General features: G+C 48.1%; 2 protein-coding genes across 6 annotated transcripts; one reads left to right on the plus strand and one right to left on the minus strand.

Annotated features, from left to right (window-relative positions):
* The first annotated feature begins 23 nt into the window (after positions 1 to 23).
* Positions 24 to 6,940, plus strand: UBXN6 (UBX domain protein 6). Of its 3 annotated transcripts, none has more exons than XM_075038071.1 (13): positions 24 to 315; positions 891 to 1,058; positions 1,610 to 1,674; positions 2,167 to 2,321; positions 2,676 to 2,737; positions 2,891 to 3,022; positions 3,604 to 3,701; positions 4,100 to 4,175; positions 4,262 to 4,346; positions 4,584 to 4,803; positions 4,906 to 5,036; positions 5,681 to 5,826; positions 6,324 to 6,940. In XM_075038071.1, the coding sequence occupies exons 1-13, from the start codon at positions 208 to 210 to the stop codon at positions 6,450 to 6,452; spliced, it is 1,575 nt and encodes a 524-aa protein (XP_074894172.1). In that variant the 5' UTR covers positions 24 to 207; the 3' UTR covers positions 6,453 to 6,940. The 3 variants fall into 3 exon arrangements, with proteins under 3 accessions (XP_074894172.1, XP_074894173.1, XP_074894174.1); XM_075038072.1 differs by having other exon boundaries at positions 26 to 319; XM_075038073.1 differs by lacking the exon at positions 24 to 315 and having other exon boundaries at positions 904 to 1,132.
* Positions 6,941 to 7,549: 609 nt separating this feature from the next.
* On the minus strand, positions 7,550 to 23,714 carry CHAF1A (chromatin assembly factor 1 subunit A). 3 transcript variants are annotated; one of them, XM_075038069.1, is made up of 15 exons: positions 23,549 to 23,714; positions 22,651 to 22,701; positions 21,594 to 22,417; positions 18,929 to 18,985; positions 16,539 to 16,780; positions 15,872 to 15,932; positions 15,260 to 15,328; positions 14,633 to 14,856; positions 13,943 to 14,111; positions 13,658 to 13,738; positions 13,483 to 13,572; positions 12,989 to 13,250; positions 11,897 to 12,384; positions 9,508 to 9,601; positions 7,550 to 7,992 (listed from the first exon to the last, which is right to left on the minus strand). In XM_075038069.1, exons 2-15 carry the CDS (start codon positions 22,697 to 22,699, stop codon positions 7,895 to 7,897), a joined length of 2,808 nt encoding a protein of 935 aa, XP_074894170.1. In that variant the 5' UTR covers positions 22,700 to 22,701; positions 23,549 to 23,714; the 3' UTR covers positions 7,550 to 7,894. The 3 variants fall into 3 exon arrangements, with proteins under 3 accessions (XP_074894170.1, XP_074894169.1, XP_074894171.1); XM_075038068.1 differs by lacking the exon at positions 23,549 to 23,714 and adding an exon at positions 23,161 to 23,318; XM_075038070.1 differs by lacking the exon at positions 23,549 to 23,714 and adding an exon at positions 23,129 to 23,318.
* Between the last annotated feature and the right edge of the window lie 571 nt (positions 23,715 to 24,285).

Consider the following 24,285-nt stretch of genomic DNA (forward strand, 5'->3'; position numbering starts at 1 on the left):
CTATTTGGGGGGGGTGGGGTGTGGGAAGGGTCCCCAGGATGGGACAAGGTGTTGGGGGACAGCATTAGACCTGATTTCCCTATCTTTGGGTTTAAAATTTGAACTCAGTCTAGCTAAGCTGGAGCAAAACGGTGTAAGGAGTCCACCTGGAAGGTTCCTTGATTTTTAAACCTCGTTTTAACCCAAATCTGGTTTCTCTGTGAGATCATGGAAATGCAAATGGTTGGCTGCCCGCGCCGGGCTCACCGCCTGATGTTGAAGCGGTTACATGCGATTTGGTGGCAGCTGGAGCTGCCAGAGCTCAGCGAGAGCCAGGCGGGTACAAAACACAAACCACGCTGGGTTGGGGGGGCCCAGAAATTATTTACAGGGTGATTGTGGCCCTGGGGTGGGGGGGGGACAAGGGGGAACACAGGGTGAGTGGGGACAAACCACGGGTGGTGGCCTGGGATGCGCATGAGGGAGAATTCCAGGTTTTGCGGGAGGGAATTCATGAAGTAAAGGGGTGTTGAGGAGCAGGCAGGTCCAGGGGGAGTTGGTTTGTGTTTCTCCATGTCACCTTGCTCCTGCCGGGCTGTGCGTTGGCTTGCTGGCGGTGCAGAGCCTGCGGTGCATGTGACTGGTGCCAGGACAGCAAAAATGTCCCTGTGCAGTTTTTGGGGGTCCCCGTGCTACTCCGTGGCGTCTCCTGTGCCGTGGGTGTGGGGGTCCCAGCTACACCGTGACTTGGTGCGTGACCGCCTGCCGGCGATGCGGGCCTGGATCCGGCCTCCATCCGCGTGTTTCTGGCTGTCGGTGCCGTTGGGGCAGCCCAGGTGTCGGTCCCCGTGCCGACGGTGGGCTTTCGGCCCAGTTGCCGGTGCTGGGATGCCAGGTTGCCATTTCCACAGCTGCTGCCTGCGCGGGTGAACGTGCAACCCCCATTTGGGATGGGCGACCGGCCCGATCCCGCTAACGATGTCCTTGGGATGAGGCGGCCTCTTCTTCAGCACCAACCGTCCCGTGTCCCCACGAGGAGGAGGAGGAGGAGGAGGAAGACTTGTGTGAGACTCACAGGGGTGTGCTTTCATCCCCAAATTTTGAGCCCATCGGCTGATTTCAAACCCGCTTTGCAGGGCAGGAAGACAGGCAGGTGAGGGAAGGCCTGCCCACGGGCCCGGGCAGTGAGAACAGAAAATCCTCTCATCTTTTAGGCTCCCTGAGCCCCGGCTCCCCGCCGGGGCCTGGCAAGATCTGCTCCGGTGTGGCGGTGGGCTCCATTTTGGGCTGGTTTGGTCAGGCCGGGGCTGCTGGTTCCTCCCGGGGTGCAGCGGAGGGGGCGGTCCGTGGGGGTCCGTGGGTGCCAACCTGGGATCCGTGGGGGCTGTGGGGGTCCGTGGGCGGGGGGGCCAGGCCCGCCCTCACACCCAGCCCCCCCACCTCCCCGTTCCCCTCAGCGCTGGAGGACCGCCGACGCCATAGAGTGTTAGAAGCCTAGAGCGGCGCTAGAACCTGCGTGAGGGACACGCCCCTTTCCGGTGGCGGGGACGTGGGCGGGGCGGAAGCGCGGGAGAGGCGCGGCGGGCCCGCTCCCCGTCCCGGTGCCGCCGCCATGCGCAAGTTTTTCCAGGAGATCAAGGCCGACCTGAAGTTCAAGACCGCGGGGCCCGGACAGAAGCTCTCGGAGCCGTCCCGGTACGGGGGGGGGAAACTTTCCGGTAACGATGGGCCCGGTGGAGGGGGGGGGTGTGTGTGTGGAAGCCGTTCCCGGGGGGGCTGCTGACAGCCAGCGGGGCCGACCGGCTGGGGGAGCCGGCCACCTCAGCCCCGCTCTCCCCGGCTGCCGGTATCCACGGGCCCCGCGGCTGCCCTTGGCCCGGTGCCGCCCGGTACGCGGGAGGGGCGGCCCGAGGACACCGGGCTGGGACCGACCCGGAGCCCAGTGGCCGACGCTCACCGCGGTGCCCAAGCCGCCCATCCCACGGGGCTCCCGCAGGGAGCCGACACTCACCGGGCAGCGATGCCACCGCACCGGGGCGGCCGGTTCCCCGGGGTGGCGTTGGGGGGGCAACCGGGGCGGTAATTACCGTAATCACATCCAGACCGGCACGGTTGCGGAGCTGTCGTCGTCTCGGTGGGACGGCAGAGCCCATCTCCTCCTGAGCTCTGCTGCTCCGTTCTGCCCAGGGTCCCCAAGGAGAAGCCGAAAACCGAAGCGACGCCGAAGCCTCGTCAGGCGCCGACCGATGAAGCGCAGATGGCGGCGGCCGCAGCGCTGGCCCGGATGGAGCTGAAGCCCAAGGCCAAGCTGCCTTCCTCCCAGGAGGCCATCAAGAACCAGGGTAGGAGCTTGCCGGAGGAGACAGAGCCGCTGTGCCGGCGTAGGGACGGGGCAGCCGGATGGTGGGGCTGGCTGGGATGGGTGTAGCTCCGAGCTGAGCCCGGAGAGGGAGATCCTGGGTGAGCAACTGCTCGGGTGCATCCCTGGAGGACGTTGTGGGATGCAGATGGTTTCTGCGACTGTTTGAGTGTCATAGAAACAGGGGTCACGCTCACTCTGTGGGCTCTCAGGCTGGGATCAGAGCACCCGGGTAGGTGTTCACTTCCCCAGGGTGGTGCTGTACAGTCCAAAGCCCTCTGAAACCTGCTGAACCTCTGCCCCATCCACTGTGGTAACCTGGGTTTGTCTCTCATAGTGAGAAAAGAGCTGATGGCCGAGGCAGCTGCAAGCGAGAAAGGGCTCTCTGAAGAGGAAAAGGTATGAGAGATGCTGCTGTTCCCTGATCGGCACCTTTCCGTGCTGCTGCCCCTGTCCTGTGCAGATTTGCCAGGTTATTTAAAAACAAACAAACAGAAAAACCCCACAAAACCTTCCTGCGTTCAGTTCGGTGCCTGGTTTTGTCTCCTTTAGGACCTCACCTCCCCAGACAAGGAGGGGGCAGCTGCCCCCTCTGTTTCAGGGGTCTATTTCATATGCCCGTTGACCGGTGCAGTCGTAAAGAAAGACAAGAAGGAGAAGCACCTCAGAGAAGCCATCCAGTCGGTAAGCGCCATGTCTGCCGGCCACGTGGCTTCCCTTCCTCCTGTTTTAACTCGTTTTGTGGCGTGGGTCCCCTCGAGCACTGACCTCTCCAACGCTCTGCCTTCTCCTTGTAAAATCTCCACTGTCTCCTGAAGGGCAACTCTGTTCAAATGCCTGTCCGAGCACCCTCCCTTCAGCTTGCTGGAAATGCTGGGACTGGGAACTTTGGCCCTGTACTGGTTTTGGCTGGGACAGACTTAATTTTCTTCCTAACAGCTTGGATGGTGCTGCATTTTGGATTTGTGATGAAAACAGAGTTGATTACACACCAGAAACAGCTAAACTGGGAAGCAGTGAATAATTCCTTTGCTTTGCTGGCACGGACAGCTTTTGCTTTACCTATTAAATTGTCTTTAGCCCAATCCATGGGTTGGGGTTTTTTTTCCCTAATATTACCCTTCCAATTCTCTCCCCCATCCCACTGTGGGGGGAACAAGCGTGGTGCCGAGCTGCCGGTCAGGGTTAAACCAAAACAGACCCACGCCTCCCTTTGTGCAGAGTAGCATCAGCTACCCCTGACCAGTTTCTCTCCTTCTCCCCAGTATTTCTCTGTAGACCCGGTGGCTGCCTCAATCATGGAGATTCACACCTTCAATAAGGACCGGGAGAAAGTACGCGTGGGCGTGGAGACCATGGCTAAGTAAGTGGGCTGCGTTAGTAGGACTGAGTGTGCTGGGAGCTTGTCCCTTCCCTGCCAGGCCAACAGACAGGCAGATTTTCTTGCTGTGCTCCAGGCAAAGTCTGAAGAAAACTAAAGCTGAACATTTGAACCATCTCAAGTGTCAGCTGAAATAATGTCAGCGTCTCAGAGATGTTTTAAGAGTTGGTCCAGTAGTCCAAGAAGTTTGGGAGTTGCTGGTTGAGATCAGCCACCCCCATCTTCTGTCTGGCTTGGGCATGAAACACTGACATATTTTACTTTCCTTAGTTTTTCAGCTAACTTATCTACAAGAAATACTGTGAGGTCTTCTTACACGTTGGGGTAGCATGTCCTTAAGCGCCTGCTTTGATCCATGCAGTGCATTCCTCTTTCTGCAGGTACTTGGATAATATCTATCTCCATCCAGAGGAGGAGAAGTACCGGAGAATCAAACTGCAGAACAAAGTGTTTCAGGTGAGGTCAAGACTCCTGCAGGTGCTCTGCCTAGGAACGTCCTTGCCTGGAGCAGACTACATCTAAATTCTTTCCTTTTCTTCCAGGAAAGGATAAGCTGCCTGGAAGGGATACACAGATTTTTCCAGGCTATCGGGTTTGAGACAAAAACACTGCCTGTTCCAGGACAAGGCAAGAAATCTAAGTGTATTAAACTGGAGTCAGCAGTTCGAGTAGCAGTGGGACAGCCCAGGGAGGCTAGCAAGGCTGCTCTGGTTGCTGAGAGAGCTCCAGGGCTGTAACAGAAAGAGCCACTCACCCTGCAGCTTCCCTGTTAAGACATTACATTTTCTGGAGATTCTTGCCCTTGTATTTCATGCATTAGTCATGTAAAGAACAAGGGACTCAGTTCCTGTCCTTTGGTTGTAGAGACCACAGAGGAGTACTACGTACTGAAGGAAGAAATGCTGACCAAGTTGGAAGACCTCAAGGACTACAAAGAGCAGCTTTTAAGCTCTGAGCCTGTGAGAGCCCAGCTGGATCGCCAGCTCTGTGTATTTAAACCATCACCTGAAGCTGCTCGGTTTGAGCTGCCAAATGACTTTTACAACCTCACTGCAGAAGAGATCAAACGAGAGCAACGGCTCCGGTGAGTAGGCTTAGAAGGAGGGCCCTGACTGCCCAGGGGGCACGCCATGCCAGCTAGGAGTCTTGTACTTCTTCATGCTAAAAATTGCTTTCCTCTCTAAAGGACAGAAGCAGTGGAGAAGGCTTCGATGCTGAGGACAAGAGCCATGCGAGAGAAAGAAGAACAAAGGGAAATGCGGAAGTACAACTACACCCTGATGCGAGTCCGGTTTCCTGATGGATACATCCTCCAAGGTAAAAAGACTTGTTACCCTTTCTTTGTACACCTCCAAAAGCTTCTGAGAATACTTGCAGCACAAGAGCTTGAATAATAAGCAGGCTTGAGGTGTGCTGAACACAGCTGGTAGAATAAAGCAACAAAAAGCCAGAGTGGGGTAGTGTTTCTCTAAGAACTCTTCCCATCTCTGAGCCCTCCACCTGCCTCACCTGCACAAGGTTGGGACTGGAAGCCAGGGTGGAGTGGAGAGAGAAGAATCTCAAGGCGCTGTTAATTAAAGCGTGCTCTTCCCAGGCTACTGCAAGCAAGCTGGACTCATTAGATCAGTTTGTTATAGTAACCAGCATGAGGTTGCCCGTGTGGCGTCAGGCTATGCAACAGTATAAATCCTCTTCAAATTTCACAGTAGAACTCTGGAAATCATTTCAGGCTTTCCCAACTCTTTTGTTACAGGCTGGCAGGGGCTTGCAACAATTGAAGTAATATTTTTCTTTGGGGATTCTGCTTTTATACTGCTCAGCTGAATCAGGCTGTTTCTGTCACTGAAGTAGTTCATAAAGTTAGCATCAGTACGTGAGCCCCACGAAACCTACCACAAAAAGATTAGATTTGGTAAATGCCAGACTCTCTCTCAATATCTCACCTTGTTTTCTCATGGCAGGGACTTTTTATGCACGAGAATCAGTATCTGCGCTCTACAACTTTGTGAGAGAAGCACTCAGAGATGACTGGCTGCCCTTTGAGCTGCTGGGACCTGGAGGTCTCAAACTGACTGACGAGAACTTGGCCTTCAATGAATGTGGGCTGGTGAGTAAAAAAAGATAGCTGGTACCTTCCACAGGGGTCTTCAGGTTGTCAGAGTCATCTGCTGCTCGTAACTTAGAGAAGTTTGTGTCTTCTGCTCTCAGGGCTGCAAGTTGTGCTCTAGCCCCTTCATATTAAGCTCAAGCAAAGCAACTGCTTGAAGGCTTCTAGCTCACAGCTAGGAGGTCTGTCTGGAAAAGACCTATGTCCTGTAGCAAATGCAGGTTGCAGTACTTGTCGGCAGCTCTATCACAGCGTTAGCATCCACACTGGGAAAAGAGGGGAGGCAGCAACTGAGGCAAGCACAGCTCTAGCACAAGGCTTCCAACAGAAAGCCCAAAGCAGCGTCCCCTAAGGAGCTTTTTGCAGAAATCCACACTTGTCCTTTTTAGTTGAAGTGCTGTTTCTAAGTTTTTCCAGGTCTGTGAACATACACAGCATGTTATGAGGTCAAAGTATAACATAGCTATAGTTTAATAACTCTGCCTTTTTTGTTCCAGGTGCCCTCAGCCCTCCTGACTCTTGCCTGGGATGCAGCAGTCATGGCAGACATTCAGGCGTCAGGAGAGGAGCAGTCAGGAAGCCCCCTGAAACCAGAACTTCTCTCCAGAGTCCAGACGCTGTCATGAAATAAAGGGGAGTGGATTCAGTGCTGGTGGTTTTAGACTGTTCCCTCATTTTCCCATACAGACTGTTGGAGCTTCCAGCTATGTGACCTCAGAAATGATTTTATTTTAGCTCTGCAGAGTGGGAGTCTAGATTCTGCCATGTCACACCAACCCTGTGGTCACCTCCACAACTCCAGTAGCCATACACTAAGGCAGTCTTGCCCCGTAAGACACTTACCAGACTGCTCCAAATGGCTTTAAAAACCAAGTTCTAGCAGTGAATGCTTGAGGTGTTTCCAAGACCATGATGAAGTACCACTCTCCTCCCTTGGAGGAGAGATTAGGTGCTAGTACTAGGCTGGATTACCAATCAATTGAGCCTGGATATCAGGCTGGGCTTAGAACTCAGCTTTTCCTTTTGCTTCTGTGTGCACTGTAACTCCTATTGGAGAGAATATATTTAGATAAAATTATGCTTAATCTGATTAAATGGAATATTTAAAGACTGAGTTCTGTTCAAAGTTATTTGAATTGCATTGCTCTTAGAGGTTTGAAATCCAGACGAGCTCCAGTCAGTGCTGGGGCTGGCACTGGTGTTACTGGTGCAGCTGTGGCATTACCCACCTTTTCACTTCATGCCACCCACAGACAGAACAGGGGACAACGGAACAGGAGACTGATGACAGGCAGCAGCTACTTACGCTGCCCACCAGTAAGAGATGAAGCCTCAAACTACAGCCAGTACTTCAGGGAACTGATCCATCAACTCACAAGCCATATAAAGTCAAAAGCCCCAGCAAGTTTGTTACATACATAAACAAGTTTGATGCTAGTTCAGTCCTTTATACTTCAATCTTAAAGTTTTTTCTGTGGGGTAGAGAGCAGCTTTTATGTATACAGCTTCTATTGCAGCAACGTGTACAGGAGACCAGTAATCTACCTCTGATATGTAATAAATACTGGCCTGTCCCAAAACAGGAGAAACAAGGTGGATTTTTTTTTTCTTTTCCAAAGGTAAAGCCCTGCTGCTGTTCTCTGTAGCAAGTAAGACCACAAACAGGATGATATAGATAGCATAAATTCAAATATAATTGTACATCATTTATACCCAAGGCCATGCTATACATTATGAACAGAGTAATTCCCCCAGTGGCATCACAATAAGCTTATTTCAAAGTCTCTGCACTAGATTTAGAGATAACTTACTTAGATACCTTCCATTACAAAGAAGTATCAAAATTTCAATAATGCTTTATTAAGGACAGATTAATATGCAGTATTTTTAAGCTAAAAACTAGAACTAAAAATTTAAGCTGCCATCTGGTCTGAAGCAGAACAAAGTGCTGTCTTCTCTTTACAAGAAATACAGAATACTTGCAAGTATCTTGTTCAAAGATACACAAGGTTTAAAATTTTCTAACTCATTCTACATACATACAGAGAAGTTAGTAGGCATTTAAGTCTCAAACTGTATTAGATGGGCTGACCATGCTGGTGTCCTGGTGAGCAGCTCTTGTGCCACAAGATTCTGAAGCTGTTTCAGCAACTGCCAACATAGAATCTGCAAAGTAGAAAGTGTGTTGGTTTTTTTTTTTTTGCTTGTTTTTTTTAAATATCCTCATTAATCTAGAAGAATTTGACTACTACATGCTTTATCTGTCTTAGCTTGTCTACCCATATCTGTTGCAAGTCTCCTTTTCAATTCTGTTTAAAAACTGGTTTTAATATTGGGTTAACATCAATCCAGAATAAAAATAATTTCACCATAAAAGGATCTTCATAACCTTTTCAGTGCTTTAGACTCAGGCAGAGTTAAACAAATACAGCTGCATGTGTGTCAACAAAGCCCAAGGAAGGCAAGCTACTGAATAGCATCCCCGCCCTCAGAACAAGAGGTTACAAACCTGAAGCAAGGCTTTCATCCCACTGCAGTCTTGTAATAAGCAAAAGCCATTTAAGATTAAATGCAAAGCTTCTTGTCAAACAGTTACATTGTCTCTTACGGAAGGCGAGAGGAGGAATGTAGCACCAGCTGAGATAGAAAGGAGAACCCAGATATGTCTAGAATGGGTCAAACACTCTATAGAATTTAAGGCTTTGGGAATATGCACGAGCCCTTCTCTATCAATTAGAGGAGCTGCCCAACACAAAAAAAACACTTTCCTTAATTCAGGTTGTGCCAGTAGCATTATGAAAGAGCTCTATTGTGAGAGCAGTAAGAAAGGGCTTGGAGGTTTTGAAAGCGGTTTAGAAGAGCTGAATGCACATCATGTGGTTGGTGTTAAGTCATTGATCTGTATGATCAAGTATGTATAGTTAAAACCTCACTGAGATGAAAGGAGCCGCTCCACATCCTCCTCCCACTGTTTCTGAATCTGTAGCCTGAAAGGATATGCTATAGCAGTGGAGATTTGAAAGCCATTTTCCAAGGGATAACTGGGACACAAATATAAGCAACTGCTTAGATTCTAGAGAAGAGCTGCACAGTGTTGATCAGAGCCCTCACCTGTCAAACATCTAAGAGCTTGGTTATTATCTGATGTTATTTCCTTCAGAACAGACAATTCAGCATGCACCGAAGACTTCGAGAAGGCAGCAGAGGGGAAGTTATGCTCCAGACCTTGTCAGTCCTGGAAGGGCTCTGAACATAAGTATGCACGCCCCAGAGACCAGCCCTGCTTGGCAACATTTACCAATAGTTAGTGGATCTGCTGATACTGACCCCAGCGTTCACTTTTCTTATCAGAAAAAAAAAAAAGAAGGGGGGGGGGAAGGTAATACTGGCAGCCAAATGCTAGTCACAAGCACTTTGCACTATTTAGTCGACTGGTGGAAGGAGGGAAGAAAGGGCAAGAGCAGGTTAGAGAAGACCATAAAAAACAAAGAAGCATCTAGAATAAAACATAAAAAGCAGAGAAGTACCTAGAATAAAACATCTCAAGAGAAGAGCACAAGGCTTGGTGAAAAAGTGGCAGAAAAACTGCAACAGGTTTAGCCACACACCGTTCCCACTGTTGTACTCTCCCTTGTGGGAGAGAGCACCTGCCAAGAGACTGCTATTGATTTATTTTCCTACCTTTGCCTGGCCGTACATCCACAATCATGCAGTCATCATCTTCCTCATCTTCCTCGGTGTCTGCCTGAAATCCATCCATCTCCACAGCTTCAGCCTTAAGGGGAAAAAAAAAAAAACCCAACAGTATCAGCAGGCTGACAGTGCTGATGTGCAAGACCAAGCACAGTCAGTGCTGTGAAGGACTACAGTAGGCACTTCTCCCAGTTAGGACTCACAGCACGGTCTGATCAGTCAGGCATGCTGGTGGGGGAGGGGGGGGAATAAAAATCAGCAACCCCTGGCTTCAACAGACACTGACTTTTGATAAAAGGCCTCATCTGCAATGGCACATACAGCAGGAAGCATGCCAAGCTTCTGCTCCAAGATGTTTCACTATTACACAATGCGATGAACAGCCTACACATCGAAAAGTCAGTTCAAACCTTAATTGAAAACTGACTCAGTTTTGTTGGTTTTTTGGAAGGGAAATCTCTTCCTCCTCTGCTGATTATTTTGGATGCTTTCTTCCTTCTGAAGATGGAAAATTACTTGCTTGTTGAGTTGGTAGCATGTTCTCCCCCCCAAATCCTCCTCATCTTTGCCAATTAGCTTTTATTCAGGGAGGGGCGACAGTTCTTCCCTTGGTGACCTTATTTGCTGCCATGGGAGCAGCACAAACTACTCACTTGGAATTGCAAAAATGAATACAAGGGGTGATGCAAACTGAAGTTGCTCAGTATTGAACAGCTGCGAATGTTTTTGGGTTTTTTTCCCTCCCCAACTGGAACAGCGGAATGAAAATCTCAGACCTAGAACCTGGTCCCTACCCCTACGAGCTGTTCCAAGAGAAGACTAATGAAAGATGTAAATTTAAAATAAGTCACAGTTTTCAGATTACATATTCCCCTCCTACACGTGTGCAGGTACTGCCCACTTCAATACTGAGTTTTTCTCTCTCTGCAGCTTACATAAGAGCACCTTCTTTTACACGAGTCCTGGCGCAAGCTTCATGGCAGAGTAACACGTGCCGGGGGTAGAGAACCTGGCAGCCTTGACCTACCAACCTCGTTCCTAGGCTCTCCCCAAGCTCCAGCCTCGCTTGACAGGAAGGACAGGATCTCAATACCTGAGCAGTGCCGATTTAGATGTCAGGCATGAAGGGCTTTCAGGACTCTGACACCTTTGCTCTGAGCTGCGCTGCACTGCACCTCACAAGGGCAGCTTTAAGATGCTTTCGAGAGCTTCGAAGAATTCAGGCTGGTGACATAATTCTACTAAAAGCCTTTGTTTTGCTATTTCTGCTCAAGTAGTCAGTTATAAGCAGAATTTCCAGTGGGCACCAAGCAGAGATTTTTATTTCTGCCTTTATTTAGTGTGTAAGAAAAAACCCAAGCAGATGGAGTTTGGGGGCTGAACAGCTTCTCACAAGTCTCTGATCCCTATCAATACTTGAGTGCAGAGCTTCTTCAGTAGAAAAGCCAAAGAAGACAAGAATAAAGTGGGAATGAAAAGCATAAAAAGCCTTGCCTGTGGCTTCTTTCCTCACCCCCTTGTCCACAGGGGATGAGGAATAAATCCACAGACAGTGCAAACCCTGTCCTGCCTGTATGTTTGGAGGCAAACAGTTGATAACACCAAGCTTCAGGACCTAAAGCCTGACTGTCTTAAAAGCGTGACAGAGCATCACACAGCTAAAGCACCCATCGCACACTTTTCAGTCATCCTTTTGGATGATTAAGCTCTTAATACTACCTGTGGTTACCCTCAACAGCAGAAGCAAACAACAAGACAACCACAACAAAGCTTAGAACTGGAGTAGCAACTACTCCAAATCCATCTCATTTTGTTCCTATGAATTATTATATTTTTAAACTAGCTCTTGAAATTCAGCTTTATGTATGACAGTATAAGCCAGAGACTTTACAGACTATTATGGGTTGAGTTGCAGCACTTAGGAACCACATTTAATCAGTACACATGCAACTGATGTAAGTCACCAGCTCAGGCTATACATCTGGCAGCCATACACACACATAAAAACCTGCATACAAATTATATACAGCTGTAAAACCAAGGCCAAACAGACACTCAGAAACTATTCACAGCTTGGATGCAATCACTGCCAAATAGCAGAAAATGGAAGAACAGCAGGAGAGCAACATTTCAAATGGAACAGACAGTCCAAGCTGGAGACACACAAAAGAAACCCATCTCTTTAGAGTCACATAATTTCACTCCTTTCCCCACAAAAAGGGTCTTTTTGTGTGAAGGACAGTGTCTGTAGCTTAATATTTTGACTCTGCTCATCTAGGCCAATCTGGGAACCATGCCAGGACGCTCGCCTACGGAAGACGCACAGCTACATTCCCATCGTTCTTTATTAGGGAAGAGCACCGCAACAGGAACTCACCTGTTCAGCATCCCGAGGCCTTTTCATGAATTTAGTGATGGACATGCTTCCAGTGGACTTCCTCTTTACCGACACGGGGGTGGTCTGCAGGACCGCCACGCCTGGCACACTGCCACCCTCCTCCTTCCCTGAAGAAGGGACTTGGGTGACGTAGTTCCATTGACAAGGGACGGGGAGATGCTCTTGATCAAAACTCTTCAGCACCTCCGAGTGGACATACCAGCACATCCTATATTCAGGTCTCTTCTCGTACACAGAGTTCTCAGAAATGATTCGCTTTAGCCTGGCTTTGGAAGGGACACCGCTGTCCTCACCAACAGGCGTCTGCGGCCGGGAGGTGTGGGGGCTCGCGGGGCTTGTGTCGCTACAGTCGGCAGCTGCAGTCACATCACTGAACAGTCCTTGCCGGCAGCACTCCTGGAATTCCTGGATGATCACTTTGCTCCCGTTCACATTGCCATGCAGCAGCGGCAGAAGCTGGCCAAGGACTGCAGAGAAGAAAGGATGCACAAAGGTTGTGGGGAAGAACTGTTTAAAGGTTGAGAAAAGCCAAGCTGATGTAACTGATCAGTACATATGGTCCAGAAAGAGGACAAATAGGCTGAGATTAATTTTAGATATGGGATAGTAACGGGAGCTAGATTTGATGTAGAAAAGTCACCCCCAATAATAATGACCCCCCTGAAGTGAAAGCTTCAACCCCTGTTCTAGCCTTCATGTGCATTATTCACATCCTTGTGTTAACCAGGTACAGGAGATACTTAGTACTGAAGCCTGTCACACAAACTAAACAATAAATGGGTCAATGGGCTTGAACACTTTCAGTAAACAGGCCTAAATCTGAGTTTACTGAAGTCTTGTTGGCTTCATTTCCTAGATAACTAGAGCAAAAGGTTTTGGAGAGTGTAACTAAGGCCATACTGGATGCAATGCCAGAAAACCCCTTTCCAAGAACTCTCACAGAGATGCCTTGGATTTCAGACTTGTCATAAACAAGTCATTCTGAATGTCGCACTCAATACAAAAATCTATTCGCTCCAAAGTGGAGTACAACAGTCCATAAGTACAATTATTTAGCCCTTCAGGTCTTACTTTGCTGATCTTTTGCTCTTTTTTTGCTACATTTCTGTATCTGCTGTTCCTCCTCTGCAACAGGTGAATCCAGGATACACGCTGTGAACTGCTGGAGAACCTTTAGGTCTGCATTTGTGCTGCTGTCATTTTCTGCACTTTCCCAGACACAGCCCATTTTCACAGGCTGTAGAACATGGAACCTCTTCCCCTTGGCCATCAGTTCATCCCATTCCTTTGCTTTCAGCTTTTGACGAACCTTCTGATTCTCTGGATCGCACTCCTAAAGCCACAGGCGAGAAAGAACTCGATACATCCATTCCAGGAAAAACAAAAGCTTTTTAAACGCAGCTTTTTAGCATGTTCCCTGTGCTACAGAAGTCTGCTCCTGAACCATGCAGATCTGAGATGAGTTATATCACTGCCAAGACTACACGCTTTCTTCCTCTGCCAATATTTATTACATGATTCACTGGAAACAGAGATGGAAATCCAGTGACACCTAGTTCACTTACTTCTGTCACTCCTTCATCTTCAGATAGGTACCCATGGGGTACAAAAAAGCCATCGTCATCATCTTCATCCTCTCCCTCCTCCTCATCATCCTAAAAATAAACTCTGCTTGTTAGAAATTACACTGACAAATGCAATTGGTTCAGAAAGCTATTTTTCAGCACGTGGAACCCTTACCCCTTCACTATGGGAGAGACTTTCTCCTGGTTCCTCCTCTTCCCATTCTTCATCACTATCTACTTCATAGTCCAGTAGTTTCTGGAAGAAATGCCAACATGCCATTTCTGTAAATAATTTGAAAGCACGACACCAGACCCCATTCAGGGTTTCAAAACTCAGTAGCAAGAGGGAACATGCAAGTGAATCAGAAATCCGAGAGAACCAGTGAACTTGGCCAACCACACATCCACTTCAAGAGCATGAAGAAAAAGAATCCAACTACACTGCCTGTGAGGTGCTTACACTGTCCTTTGACCAAGGATTCCTGGGACGGATCATAGTGGTTTTCTTGTTCCATGTGCCCCAGTATGCAGGACGGTGATTCTCACAAAACTGCAGAAGTTTCATTCTACCAAATTTCCCCCTTTCAGGAACAGCATCTGTTTTGCAGTTATCCACTACCACGACATCACTGTTAAAACAAGAGACCATCTTCAGTACTTACAGAACACTTCCCTGCTGCTCAGGAAAACTTCTTATAGAAAGCTTCAGTTCAGCCACAATACCAACCCACAGCTTGAGTTCATTAGAACAGGCACTCCCGATGTGCTTGCAAGAACATGGGTTCCAGACAAGCCACCCCCCTCCTTAACTACAACCCTACAGCAGCTCTGTTTTAGTTATTGGTATGTTTACTTTTTAAAACTATCAAAAGACAAACACCACTAAGGCCACTAGTGTCCAGTGCTGAAAGGCAGCTGCCTGAAGCACAAGATTTCCCATAGTGAAGGATTTGAGAAGCGTTGTATGGAATGAAGGAAATCTAGATTATAACGTACAGCTCCCCGTGGAAACAATTCTCATACAAAAGGAGTATTCAAAGAAAAGCTCCATCTTTCCATCATCTCCAATATTAGAATAAGATGATCTCAAAACCATTCTGCAGTTCATTACATAAAAAAAGTGAAGAAAACCCCCAAACCACAGACTAACCTGTTTACTACGTCAGTGCTGTTACTGACAAAAGTAGGTCCAGTTTTACGTGGTTTACGACACTTTAGATCCCTCAAGAAAGAAACTTCACTATTCTGTGCACGCAGGAGCTTATCCAGCTGGTCTAAGAAGTCTGGATCCAGGGCAATACGACAGAGGGGAGCTAAGACCATGTTCTCCTTAATTTCAAAAGGAGCAAACTTTCCACAAGAGCCAGCAAGAATCTGAAATATTAAGTGAGGATCGTGAGAAACTGCAGCACCAACACAGTCAAGATATACAACAAAACTCAATACCAGGTGCCGAAGTTTGAGTGAAGATTTAAGTTAAGCCCTTCCTACCTGAGACTCCAACAGATCTTCTCAAGGGAATCTAGGTCTTTACAGCCAATGCAGCAGAAGACAGAGCTGAGGTTTTTACTAAAGCAACTACAAAACTCTTTTGTAGTCTCTGCTCTGGTCACAGACATTTTTTTAAATCCTTTACACTTTTGAAATTAGGAAGTAAGAAATACTAATGCTTTGTCCACCTAAGAAGCTCTAAGGGACAGATCAGAAGGATATTGGTGTATTTGTTACAAGACAACTAATGAAAGACCAACAAAACACAGGAACAGCAATACCTCACCTTCGGGGCTTGTGGAGTCTTTGGTTTCTGGAAGAACCTCGTAATTTCTGCTTTCTGTGCATTAATACGCTGAAATCAGAAGCGAAATGCAAATTATAAACACAAAGGTAGGACAAGGCCTTATAATTCAGGGTGAGCTCATGCATGACCCAACTTCAAATCTAGTGAGGTATAAAGCAAAGTTCAGTCATTTACCAGCTCCTGTAACTCAACAGAAAACTAATTGTCTTCTCTAACACAGCTATGTGGATTCCAATGTCATTGCTAAGACAAAGGATAGAGTTCACTCATGGGCACTGAAAAAACAAATGCAGAAAAGACTTTAACAGGTAAAAGCAAAGACACCAACATGCACGGAAGTAACAGACAAGAAACCTGCACAATGTAACTGGTGGAGCAGCACCACCAGATCAGATCGGACAGGCTGCATCCCAAATGGACATGCTCACTCCCAAGTGGCACCAAAGCAGGGTACACTGCCTGGAGAACCACAGTAGCTGCAGGAGCCCCGTTGCAAACGGCTCGGCAGCCATCGGCAGGGTCCCAGGGAGCCCATTAACATCATTTCACCATAGCAGAAGAATTTAGAGACAAGCTAGAGAAAGCATTTACCTTTTCCTCCTCTCTTAACCGTTTCTCCTCTTCTTTCTTTCTCTTCTCCTCGAGTCTTGCCCTTTAATATAAAGTTCTTTTTAATTGTCACAAACCATGAAGTGTTTATTTGCACTGAGGAAGAGGTGAGAAGCCCCAGACCTTGACTACGACCCCATCATGCTAGGCAAGAAGATAATCTATCAATTTCGCCAAGGACCATACTTGGTTAAGCGTACAGAAGACTCTCTTTGTTCCTTCTAGAGCAAACATTGACCTGTTTTAGCCACAAAGTAGCTAGGCTGCTTCAAGTTGCCCTCAATACCAGGAAAGGGTATTTATGGTATTATCAAGTTACAAGCAACTTCCTCAACAGACAGGGCACCAGTGCCAGCAAATTGCAAGAGTACAAGCAAGACTGGTCATGAAGGGAAAACTCAGTAGAGCATGACAGCTCTTTTCAGCCATTTCAAATCAGAAGCCCAGGTCAGCCTGCAAGCAAAAAGTGCTGCTGAGACTAGGGTCGCGTATATCCAGTCTGTCAAGCGCTTAAAACATACCCCGTGACAAAGAGGCACATGCTGTTTGACCAATATAGCCTCTAGAAGGGACAGTTAAGGTGGGCATGAAAAGGTGCTCACACCATTACAAGTTATCCCCCAGGACTTGTGGAAACCAAGCCACTTACTCTAAAGCTTCCTGCCTCTCCTTGCGCTTCTCCTCCTTCACTCTCAGTTTCTCAGCTTTTTCCTTTTCTTCCTTCTCTTTCTTTTCTCTCCTTTCTTTCTCTTTCAACTCTTTCTCTTCTTCTTTCTTCTTCTTTGCCTCCTCCTTTGCTCGCTCTTTTGCAGCTTTTGCTTCTTCTTTCAGCCTTCCCTTTTCCTCCCTTTCTGCTTGCAACTTCTGCAGCTTGTCGGCGCGCTCCTGATCCTGATTCAGAAACAAGCCATCAAGCAAGCTGTCTTTTTGTACACAGTAATAGCTCCTGGCATAAAAACTTGACTAAAATAAGGACTTCATTTCTTCAGCCGAGATACTAGAGAAGATTCTTGCATCAACCCAGTGCTTCACCTGCAGCATCATTTCTAGCTATCACAGGACACAAGGTTATGAACCACAGCTACCTGTTGCCTCAGCCAGCTGAGCTACCTTGTAGTGGCTCTCTGAAGGCATTAATTGTTCTTTTCTCCTAACACATGGAGGTGTTTCTATTTTCTAAGCATCAAGGGAAGCTTTGTATTCTACTTGCTTTACATTTGAGTCATCTTCATTACCATTGTAGCATTATGGAAAATTATACGGGAATTAAAAAAAAAAAATAAAATTAATTTAATAGAAGATTTCAGATTGTTTCCAAAATACTTTCTTTGGAAATACATACCTCATGAGCTAAGCTTTCATATCAATGCAGGGCTACCATGGAATAATTTTGAAAAGTGAATTTGATCTGATTTTGCATTATAAACTGCTAAATGAAAAACGTCATCAGAAAATCCTATCTCAGGCAGTAATGCAAGTCTCCAAACTCTGGATTGTGCAGCTGCTTTGTAAGTCCTGGAGCTTGCAAAGAAATTGTCACTTGTGTTAGTCTGTGTTAGATAATCAGACAACACCAGGCGCTCTAAGCTTCTTTAAGGGGCACTGTGGGAACAATGGGGGGAAGATTACATTGGAAGTGTTGCTGTTCACAGTATTTCATCCCAAAGCAACTGAAATTCTCATTATGGGTCTACTAACATAAAGGAGAATGCAGCACGCCTACTAAAAAATGCAAAATTAAAGAAAGATAGCTTCCCTACATTGTAGGCATTGGTGACTTCACCAGGAAACTAGGGTACGTCTGCGCTCAGACATACAAATATCCTCACTGTGTATTTTCAGTTTCGTTTTATTTATTTCACATCTCTTCTTGGCAACATCAAGACTTACTGAACAGTGTCACAATGTACAAATAACTGCAGAAGGCAACCAGCATACAAAATGGTGCCAATGGTAAAAAACCCAATACTGTCAGAACTGAGTCATGGTAATCAGTGAAAATTTACTGAGTAGTTTGGAAAATGGTGTGAAGTTAACAGCAAGATTGGCGGGTCTATTTAATTTTTAGTGTAATAAAGCTTCCATTCTCATCTCTCCCTCACATTACTGCTATTTTTAACATACGTATAGAATGGAAGAACACAACAGATTGGACTTCTATATGGGGCGCTGTAAAAAGCGAGCATCTCGGGAGCAGGCTCAATCACACAGAGCTTATATAAAACACACAACAGTACCCTACCAACTTTATAAACTAGTTACTAAGAAACACAATAAGAATTCATAAGCACAGGCCTTCCGAACTGCAGTTAAAATAACATTCAGTTTTCCAGCAGGCAAATCCCACTCATACAGCACTGACTGTTCAAGAACTCCATGTGATCCATCAGCCTCCTTTATATTTAGCATTTTATGACTGAAAGCAGAACGGACAGCAAAATTATCGCACCGCCTTTTTGTTACGGAACAGAGTTTGCTGACTAGCTGCGTTCAAGCAAACAGAGACCGGAGCTTGAGCATTTCCAGCAGTGACATCCCACAGTTTCTTCAGCAAGCCATAAACACAGCGGCCCATTTGCCTCACTTATTAATGAAGAGCAGACCCTATGTTTTGTGGCTTAAAAGGGGGAAGGGTGAGAATGATGAAGCAGGAACCAACCCTAAATAGAGGGCTCTTGAAAATTTCACTCATATCTGTCCACTTAGCAGGCTGCACCTACCCTCCCAGGAAGGGTTTAGAAAAAATTCTCAAAAGCATTTTGACAAGCAGTCAGCAACATTTACAGTTTCTTAATCTCTTACCAAAGTGCACAGAAATGCAGTGCAGGCCACCCACACTTCATTACGTATGCATTAAGCAGCTTTGGAACGAGCCAAGTACTTTAACTGCATGCATTAAGATTCTTCCATATTCATCAGTGAGGAAAACCAGGAAAAGAGATGTTCTAAGTGGACTAAGATGAAACGCAAAGGGCTTTGCTTACTATTCAATGCAAAAGCACAGCAGGCTAACTTTCTATGTCATTGAAAATGCCTTACTCTTTGCAATCTGAGCTTCTCCTTCTCTGCTGAACTTTTGTGGAATTTCTGATGTACCTGGAATTACAAAATGCAAGTTTTAGAGAGCGACATCATCCCTTTTCCACGAGGCACTAAAAGTCTCACAGAAAGAACAGCAAGCTTTGTTTGAATGATATTAACGTTGTTCTTGCAGATTAGTATATTCAACAACTTAAGTATTCCTTCAGTATAGGATATCAGAACACAGTTCAAGCATATCTAATCTCACTGATTTACAGTTAAGCCTGAATACATCTAAATGCTTCAGTTTACATTAAGTCCTCTCGTTACTAAGTTTTGCATAAACAAATCCCTCTAGTCTACTCAGTTCTAAAGTATCATTTGCAGGGGAATATCATGTGCAGAAAAAACAAACAGAAGCTAGAGCTGCTCCAAATCATGAGAGCACAACACATTTAATTACAGCAAAGTCACTTTCTTTTGAGTTAAACTTGGTTTGGGTTTTGGCGTTTTTTTTGCATCCTACCACTTACTCTTGCTACGATATTTAGATATAACTTCCTGAATACAAGTACTATTATCCATATTTTAATGCCATTTCTTATTGTAATCATACCCCTCCTGCTCTTCCACTAGTACCAGCGCATCAATGCTAAGTTCCCAACAGGTCCACTTCTCATTTCTTAGAGCTGTTATTTATAGGGGAAAAAAGGTATTTTATGTTTTAAGAGCATCGTTCCTAGACTGGTCAAAAGCTTAATTTGTCAATATTTCAGCATACTGTGGCTTGGTTTCTTGTATCCCCCTCTTCCTTCTCCTGCCATTCGCAGTACAAGGTACCGTGTTTAAACTCTGCGATTAAGGGACTAACACAGACCAACTGCTTTATTTTCTGTACTCAGAGACATTTAAGTTTACACAGTGCAAAGGTGCATCAGGAGATTCTGTATTTACCTGACACAAAATAAAGAGTTCTTTCAACTGGGAACTTTAGTTTATCAGAGCCGTTTCCACCTAGGAAAACAAACATGCCAGGACAGCCAGCCATACAGGTCGAGGTGCAGACTTCCCATTTTGGCAAGCAGCACATGAGCTATTCCAGCCTTACTTCACGCCACAGGAAACCAGTAACTTGTTCGCATTATCATATTACATCAGGAGTCAAGTACTTTTTTTGTTTGTTCTGCTATACTGGAAATACTTCATGCCTGTTTGAGTTTATGTATTTATTTTAGAGATTGCGAGTTTGAACAGTATGAAAATTGATCATTTTCCTTGATAAGCATGCAGTAGAAGAAATGGAAGGCCTGTCACGTCATGAGCTCCAAGCCCCAGCTAACTCATCCATACCTTCTCCAGGCCAGTGATGTTTTTCCTTGCCTGTGGGACAATTTCTCCTTAAACCCCAGGGGGATAGTTGGTGCAAATCTTTCTTAAAAGGCTCAAGATGGCATAAGCAGGAAGACTACCAGCTGCTTCACACTCATTTACCTGAGCCACATACTCAATTCTCCACTTCTGGCAGTGCAACATCAACCCACCCCTCAGTGCCTTCCTCATTTTCCCCTCCAATAATGTAGTTGACCAAAACGAATGCACGGGACAGATAGTCCAGCCTAACCAGAGGTGAGGCTTAGCTACAGTGCACATTCACCAGGACTGCTCTGCTTCACAGGTTTCACCATGGGTGACTGTGCCCCCCAAGAGAAACTGCCACTGATCTCTTCCCCAAAAGGGTTGAGCAGTAAACAGGCATTTGAGGCACGAAAATGTTTCAGCCACCTGTGCGTATACTGTTGTCCTTAGAAGCTTCCCCTTCAATACAGCACCCAAAATCACAGTGTTTTGGGGTCTCTTGGTAAAGCAGAGCTACTAAACTGGAAGATCACAATAAACCAGTTCATTCAGACCTAATTTTGAGGTGTTCCCTCCTGTGCTCCAGCCTTCCCCTCAACAGCATCGTGCATCTCCAGGAGCACTGTACGTGCGGTGACTTTTTCCCAAAGCAGCTCCCTGCGCTCCACGATGTGCCCGTAACAAGATGGCTGAGAGCACAAGCTCTGTACACCCAGTTCAGAGAGACAGAGGCTCATCCTCCATCCTCACATACAGATCTGCAGTTCCACTGATGCACTGTAGTTTCAACTTAAAAGCATTTTCTATGACACAGTTGCAGAAATTCAGAGCTAGAAAAGTATCTGCACTGACTGGTACTGGGGTAGCATCCTCTCACAGTAATTATGGCAGCTTCATCAAGCATAGAATAGATGTTGTAAAACATTGCCTAATGGACAAAACTGCTTTTGGACACTGTCCTTATCCCAATTACCAAAATACTAACTCCCAGGGCATGCAAGTCATAAGCAGTTCATAAAAAAATAAAAATAAAGTGAACCTGTAACAGCGTTTAAAGTTACATTCACACAATGCAAATATACCAACAGCTCAAAACCAGGCAAGATTTAAATCCTTTAGCTATAGGATTTAAAGGAAGATTGAAAAGGGCAATAATTCAGTTATGTTGTTAATAAATCAACACCGCTTTCCATACACTTCTCATGATCTTTGTGAATATCCTATTCATCCTTTTCACTACAAGTGCAGGAAACCATAACAACCTATCTGCAACACAACAGCTTTAAAAAAAAAAAACAAACCAAACAAACCAAGGAAAGAGACCAACCTTCCTAACAGGCGTTGAGGCAGCTAAAGGACTAGTATTCCTCTTTGTTTCTGCAGCAGGCTGTGCCTCAGGTGAGCTCACAGAGTGAGAGCTTAGTGAGGAGTTGGTAAGTCCAGAGTCTCCTTCATGAGACGATTCCATGGTCTCATTTTCCGACGTGACACTTCCATCCAGAGAAGCGACTTGGGGAGATTTTGCAGTCATAATATCCTCCAAGAGCACTACAGGCATCTTCCCCTCAAAGATGACATCCTTCAGTTCGCTCTGGTTTACCTTTGTGTCTTCCACATTGTCACACTCTGTTAACCCAGAACATGACTGGATTCCATCTACCAAATCTTCATCTTTATTCGCTACGGCTTCACAGGGTGCATCAGTCTCCATTGAATCATGCATTTGGCTAGTCTGAGGGGAATTCAGGCACCTCAACTGGTTTATCTCTTTTCCTAACGTGCCGTTAGTTATAGCTAGGGATGAAGATGCTTTTGAATCAAAATTAACATGGTCTACGTCATCACTTAGTCTATGGCTAGAGTCCTTTGTCAGCTCAATAACAATTACAGTTTCGTTTGTGTTATCTTTTGCGTTTTTCTGTATAAAATGGTCTAACGGACCCTTTCCGTTAACGAGTTTTGGAGAAAAAGTCACATCTGAATGCAACTGGCAGTCATTCTCCACGTTGTCCAGGGACGCATGCGATGCATCTAGGGAGGAATCCTTACCTGGACCAAAACCACTCTGTGAGCTCTTTACTTTTTTGACTTCTGAATCTGCATCGTATTTTTCCTTTGGTACAGGATTCAAGCGTTTGAATGGCAACCGAGCTGAAACAGCAACATTTTATTATTTTAGTCACATCGTACGTGTCACTGGGAAGCGATCAAATGAGGGAAGAATCAAATACCAGGATATTTAATTAGTTCTTAAGCACAAGAATTGGAATAGATTAGCCAGTTGAGGCTGGCTAATTACTGCAAAACCAATGTATTTCACAAAATCAGATCTGATGCCTTCTTAGCACGCTAAAGGGTGACGGATGCTCCCTCTGCAGCCTTACCTTGTACGAGCTTCCGCGGAGGAACAGCCGCTTTGTCTCTGCACTCCATGGCTGCGAGAGGGGAAGAAAAAACCCCATAATAAATAAACACCCGTGACACATTCCCAGTCAGCTACCTGCTCCCCCGACACAGCCGACCCGTGGCAGCGCCCGACAGCTCTCCCCGAGGCGAAGCGCGGGCACGGACAAAGGGGCCGTGGCGAGCCCCGCCGGCACCCCTCAGGCTGAGGGGATTTTGCCAACCACCGGGCCCGGGGCCGCCGGACACCGGCCCCCTACCGAGGCCAGACCGAAGGAAAGGAGGTTGGGCAAGAAGGAGACGGCGGGTGAGGCGGCGGGGAAGGCCCGGGCCTGGTTCCGGGGCGCGGCGGCGACTACCGGGCCTCCTTTGTTACCCCGGGCAGGCCCCGCGCACCCCAACCGCCGCCGGAAACACACCGCGTCCCGGCCCCACCGCCACCCCCGGCTCGGCCCTGACCTGCCACGGCGGAACCACGACCGCGGAACTACCTGCCGCTCACTCCGGCGGCGGACGGAGCGGCGGTCGAAGCCGCCGAACTCACGACCCGGCCCGGCCCGGCCTGTCCCGGCCCCTCCGGCCCGGTCCCGCCCCGGGGGCTCCCGCTCGTATTTGGCGGGAGCCGGGGCGACCCCGCGCCTCACCGCGCTGATAGGCGGAGCGCCCCCCACGTGACCCGCCCTTCCGCCCGCTCCGCCCCCTTCCCGCCCGCGTCTCGCGAGGAGGGTGGGAGGGAGGCTCGGCGCCCGGCCTCCGCGTTGCCTCCCGATTGGCTAACGGTCGTCGCTGACTGGCGGCGGCGGCCGTCAGTCTGGCGCGATGGAGGCGCTGATTGGAGAGCTGCCTGAGGGTCGGCGGGGGGTGCCGCTGGGTCCTTACGCCTGGGCTCGAGGCCTGCCTGCTCGCCGGGCGGGAGCCGGGCCAGCGGCGATGCGGCCCCGGGGCCGGCTCCGGAGACGTCAGGGTAGCCTTTCCCCGGGGTAGCCTTTCCCCAGCACCGGGCAGAGGGGCGGAGCCGCCCACCGCGCTGCGACACCCAAGGGCCCGAGCCAGGGCGCGAAATGGCGGCGGCGGCGGCGGCCAATGAGTGACCGCCGCCGGGCCGCGCAGGCGCAGAAGAGGGGGGGGCCGGGCGAGTACCGCGAGGGATTCTGGGAGTTGTAGTCCCGGTGCTATGGCGGGTGCTGGGGGGGGGCACAGGCCGTCCCCCCACGCCGCATCCCGGCTGTCCCCGTGTCCCACACGCTGTCCGCCCCCCCAGCAGCCCCGGCTCGGGCGATGCTGGGCCCCTCAGCCTGGCAGGGGTGGGGGCTGTGGGTCCCCAGCTCTGCCTCCGGCGCGGCTGCCGCCTCTCCCCTTGCTCCTCGCCTCTCCTCAGGGACGGAGCTCCCTCAGATGCTAAAGAGCCAGGGACCCGGCAGGAACGGCCGCCCCCACTATCGCGACAGAGCCGCTCCCGCCCGCCTCTCAGTCGCAACGCCGTGAGGCGACGTCGCCCCGCCGGCAGGGGGCGCGGGGGTACCACGTGGCGGGCAAGAGGCGGCGCTCCGGCCGGCGCGCCCTTCTCGGTGGTGCCGGTAGTGCGGCGCTCCGCCGGGCCGGCAGGGGGCGGGGCG

Source organism: Buteo buteo, chromosome 10 (genome assembly GCF_964188355.1).
Source record: "Buteo buteo chromosome 10, bButBut1.hap1.1, whole genome shotgun sequence".
Classification (NCBI taxonomy): Eukaryota; Metazoa; Chordata; class Aves; order Accipitriformes; family Accipitridae; genus Buteo; species Buteo buteo.

What these genes read in the sequence shown, in the direction of transcription:
- CHAF1A (XM_075038069.1), bottom strand. Translation starts at nt 22,699, where the DNA reads ATGGAGTGCAGAGACAAAGCGGCTGTTCCTCCGCGGAAGCTCGTACAA. An exon ending in AGAAGCTCAGATTGCAAAGA is followed by an intron (nt 16,781 to 18,928) that starts GTAAGGCATTTT and finishes TTTCTGAATCAG; the next exon opens with GATCAGGAGCGCGCCGACAA. An exon ending in GGCCTCGGGATGCTGAACAG is followed by an intron (nt 9,602 to 11,896) that starts GTGAGTTCCTGT and finishes TTTCCCCTTAAG; the next exon opens with GCTGAAGCTGTGGAGATGGA.
- UBXN6 (XM_075038071.1), top strand. Translation starts at nt 208, where the DNA reads ATGGAAATGCAAATGGTTGGCTGCCCGCGCCGGGCTCACCGCCTGATG. An exon ending in GGCTCTCTGAAGAGGAAAAG is followed by an intron (nt 2,738 to 2,890) that starts GTATGAGAGATG and finishes TGTCTCCTTTAG; the next exon opens with GACCTCACCTCCCCAGACAA. An exon ending in ACTGCCTGTTCCAGGACAAG is followed by an intron (nt 4,347 to 4,583) that starts GCAAGAAATCTA and finishes CTTTGGTTGTAG; the next exon opens with AGACCACAGAGGAGTACTAC.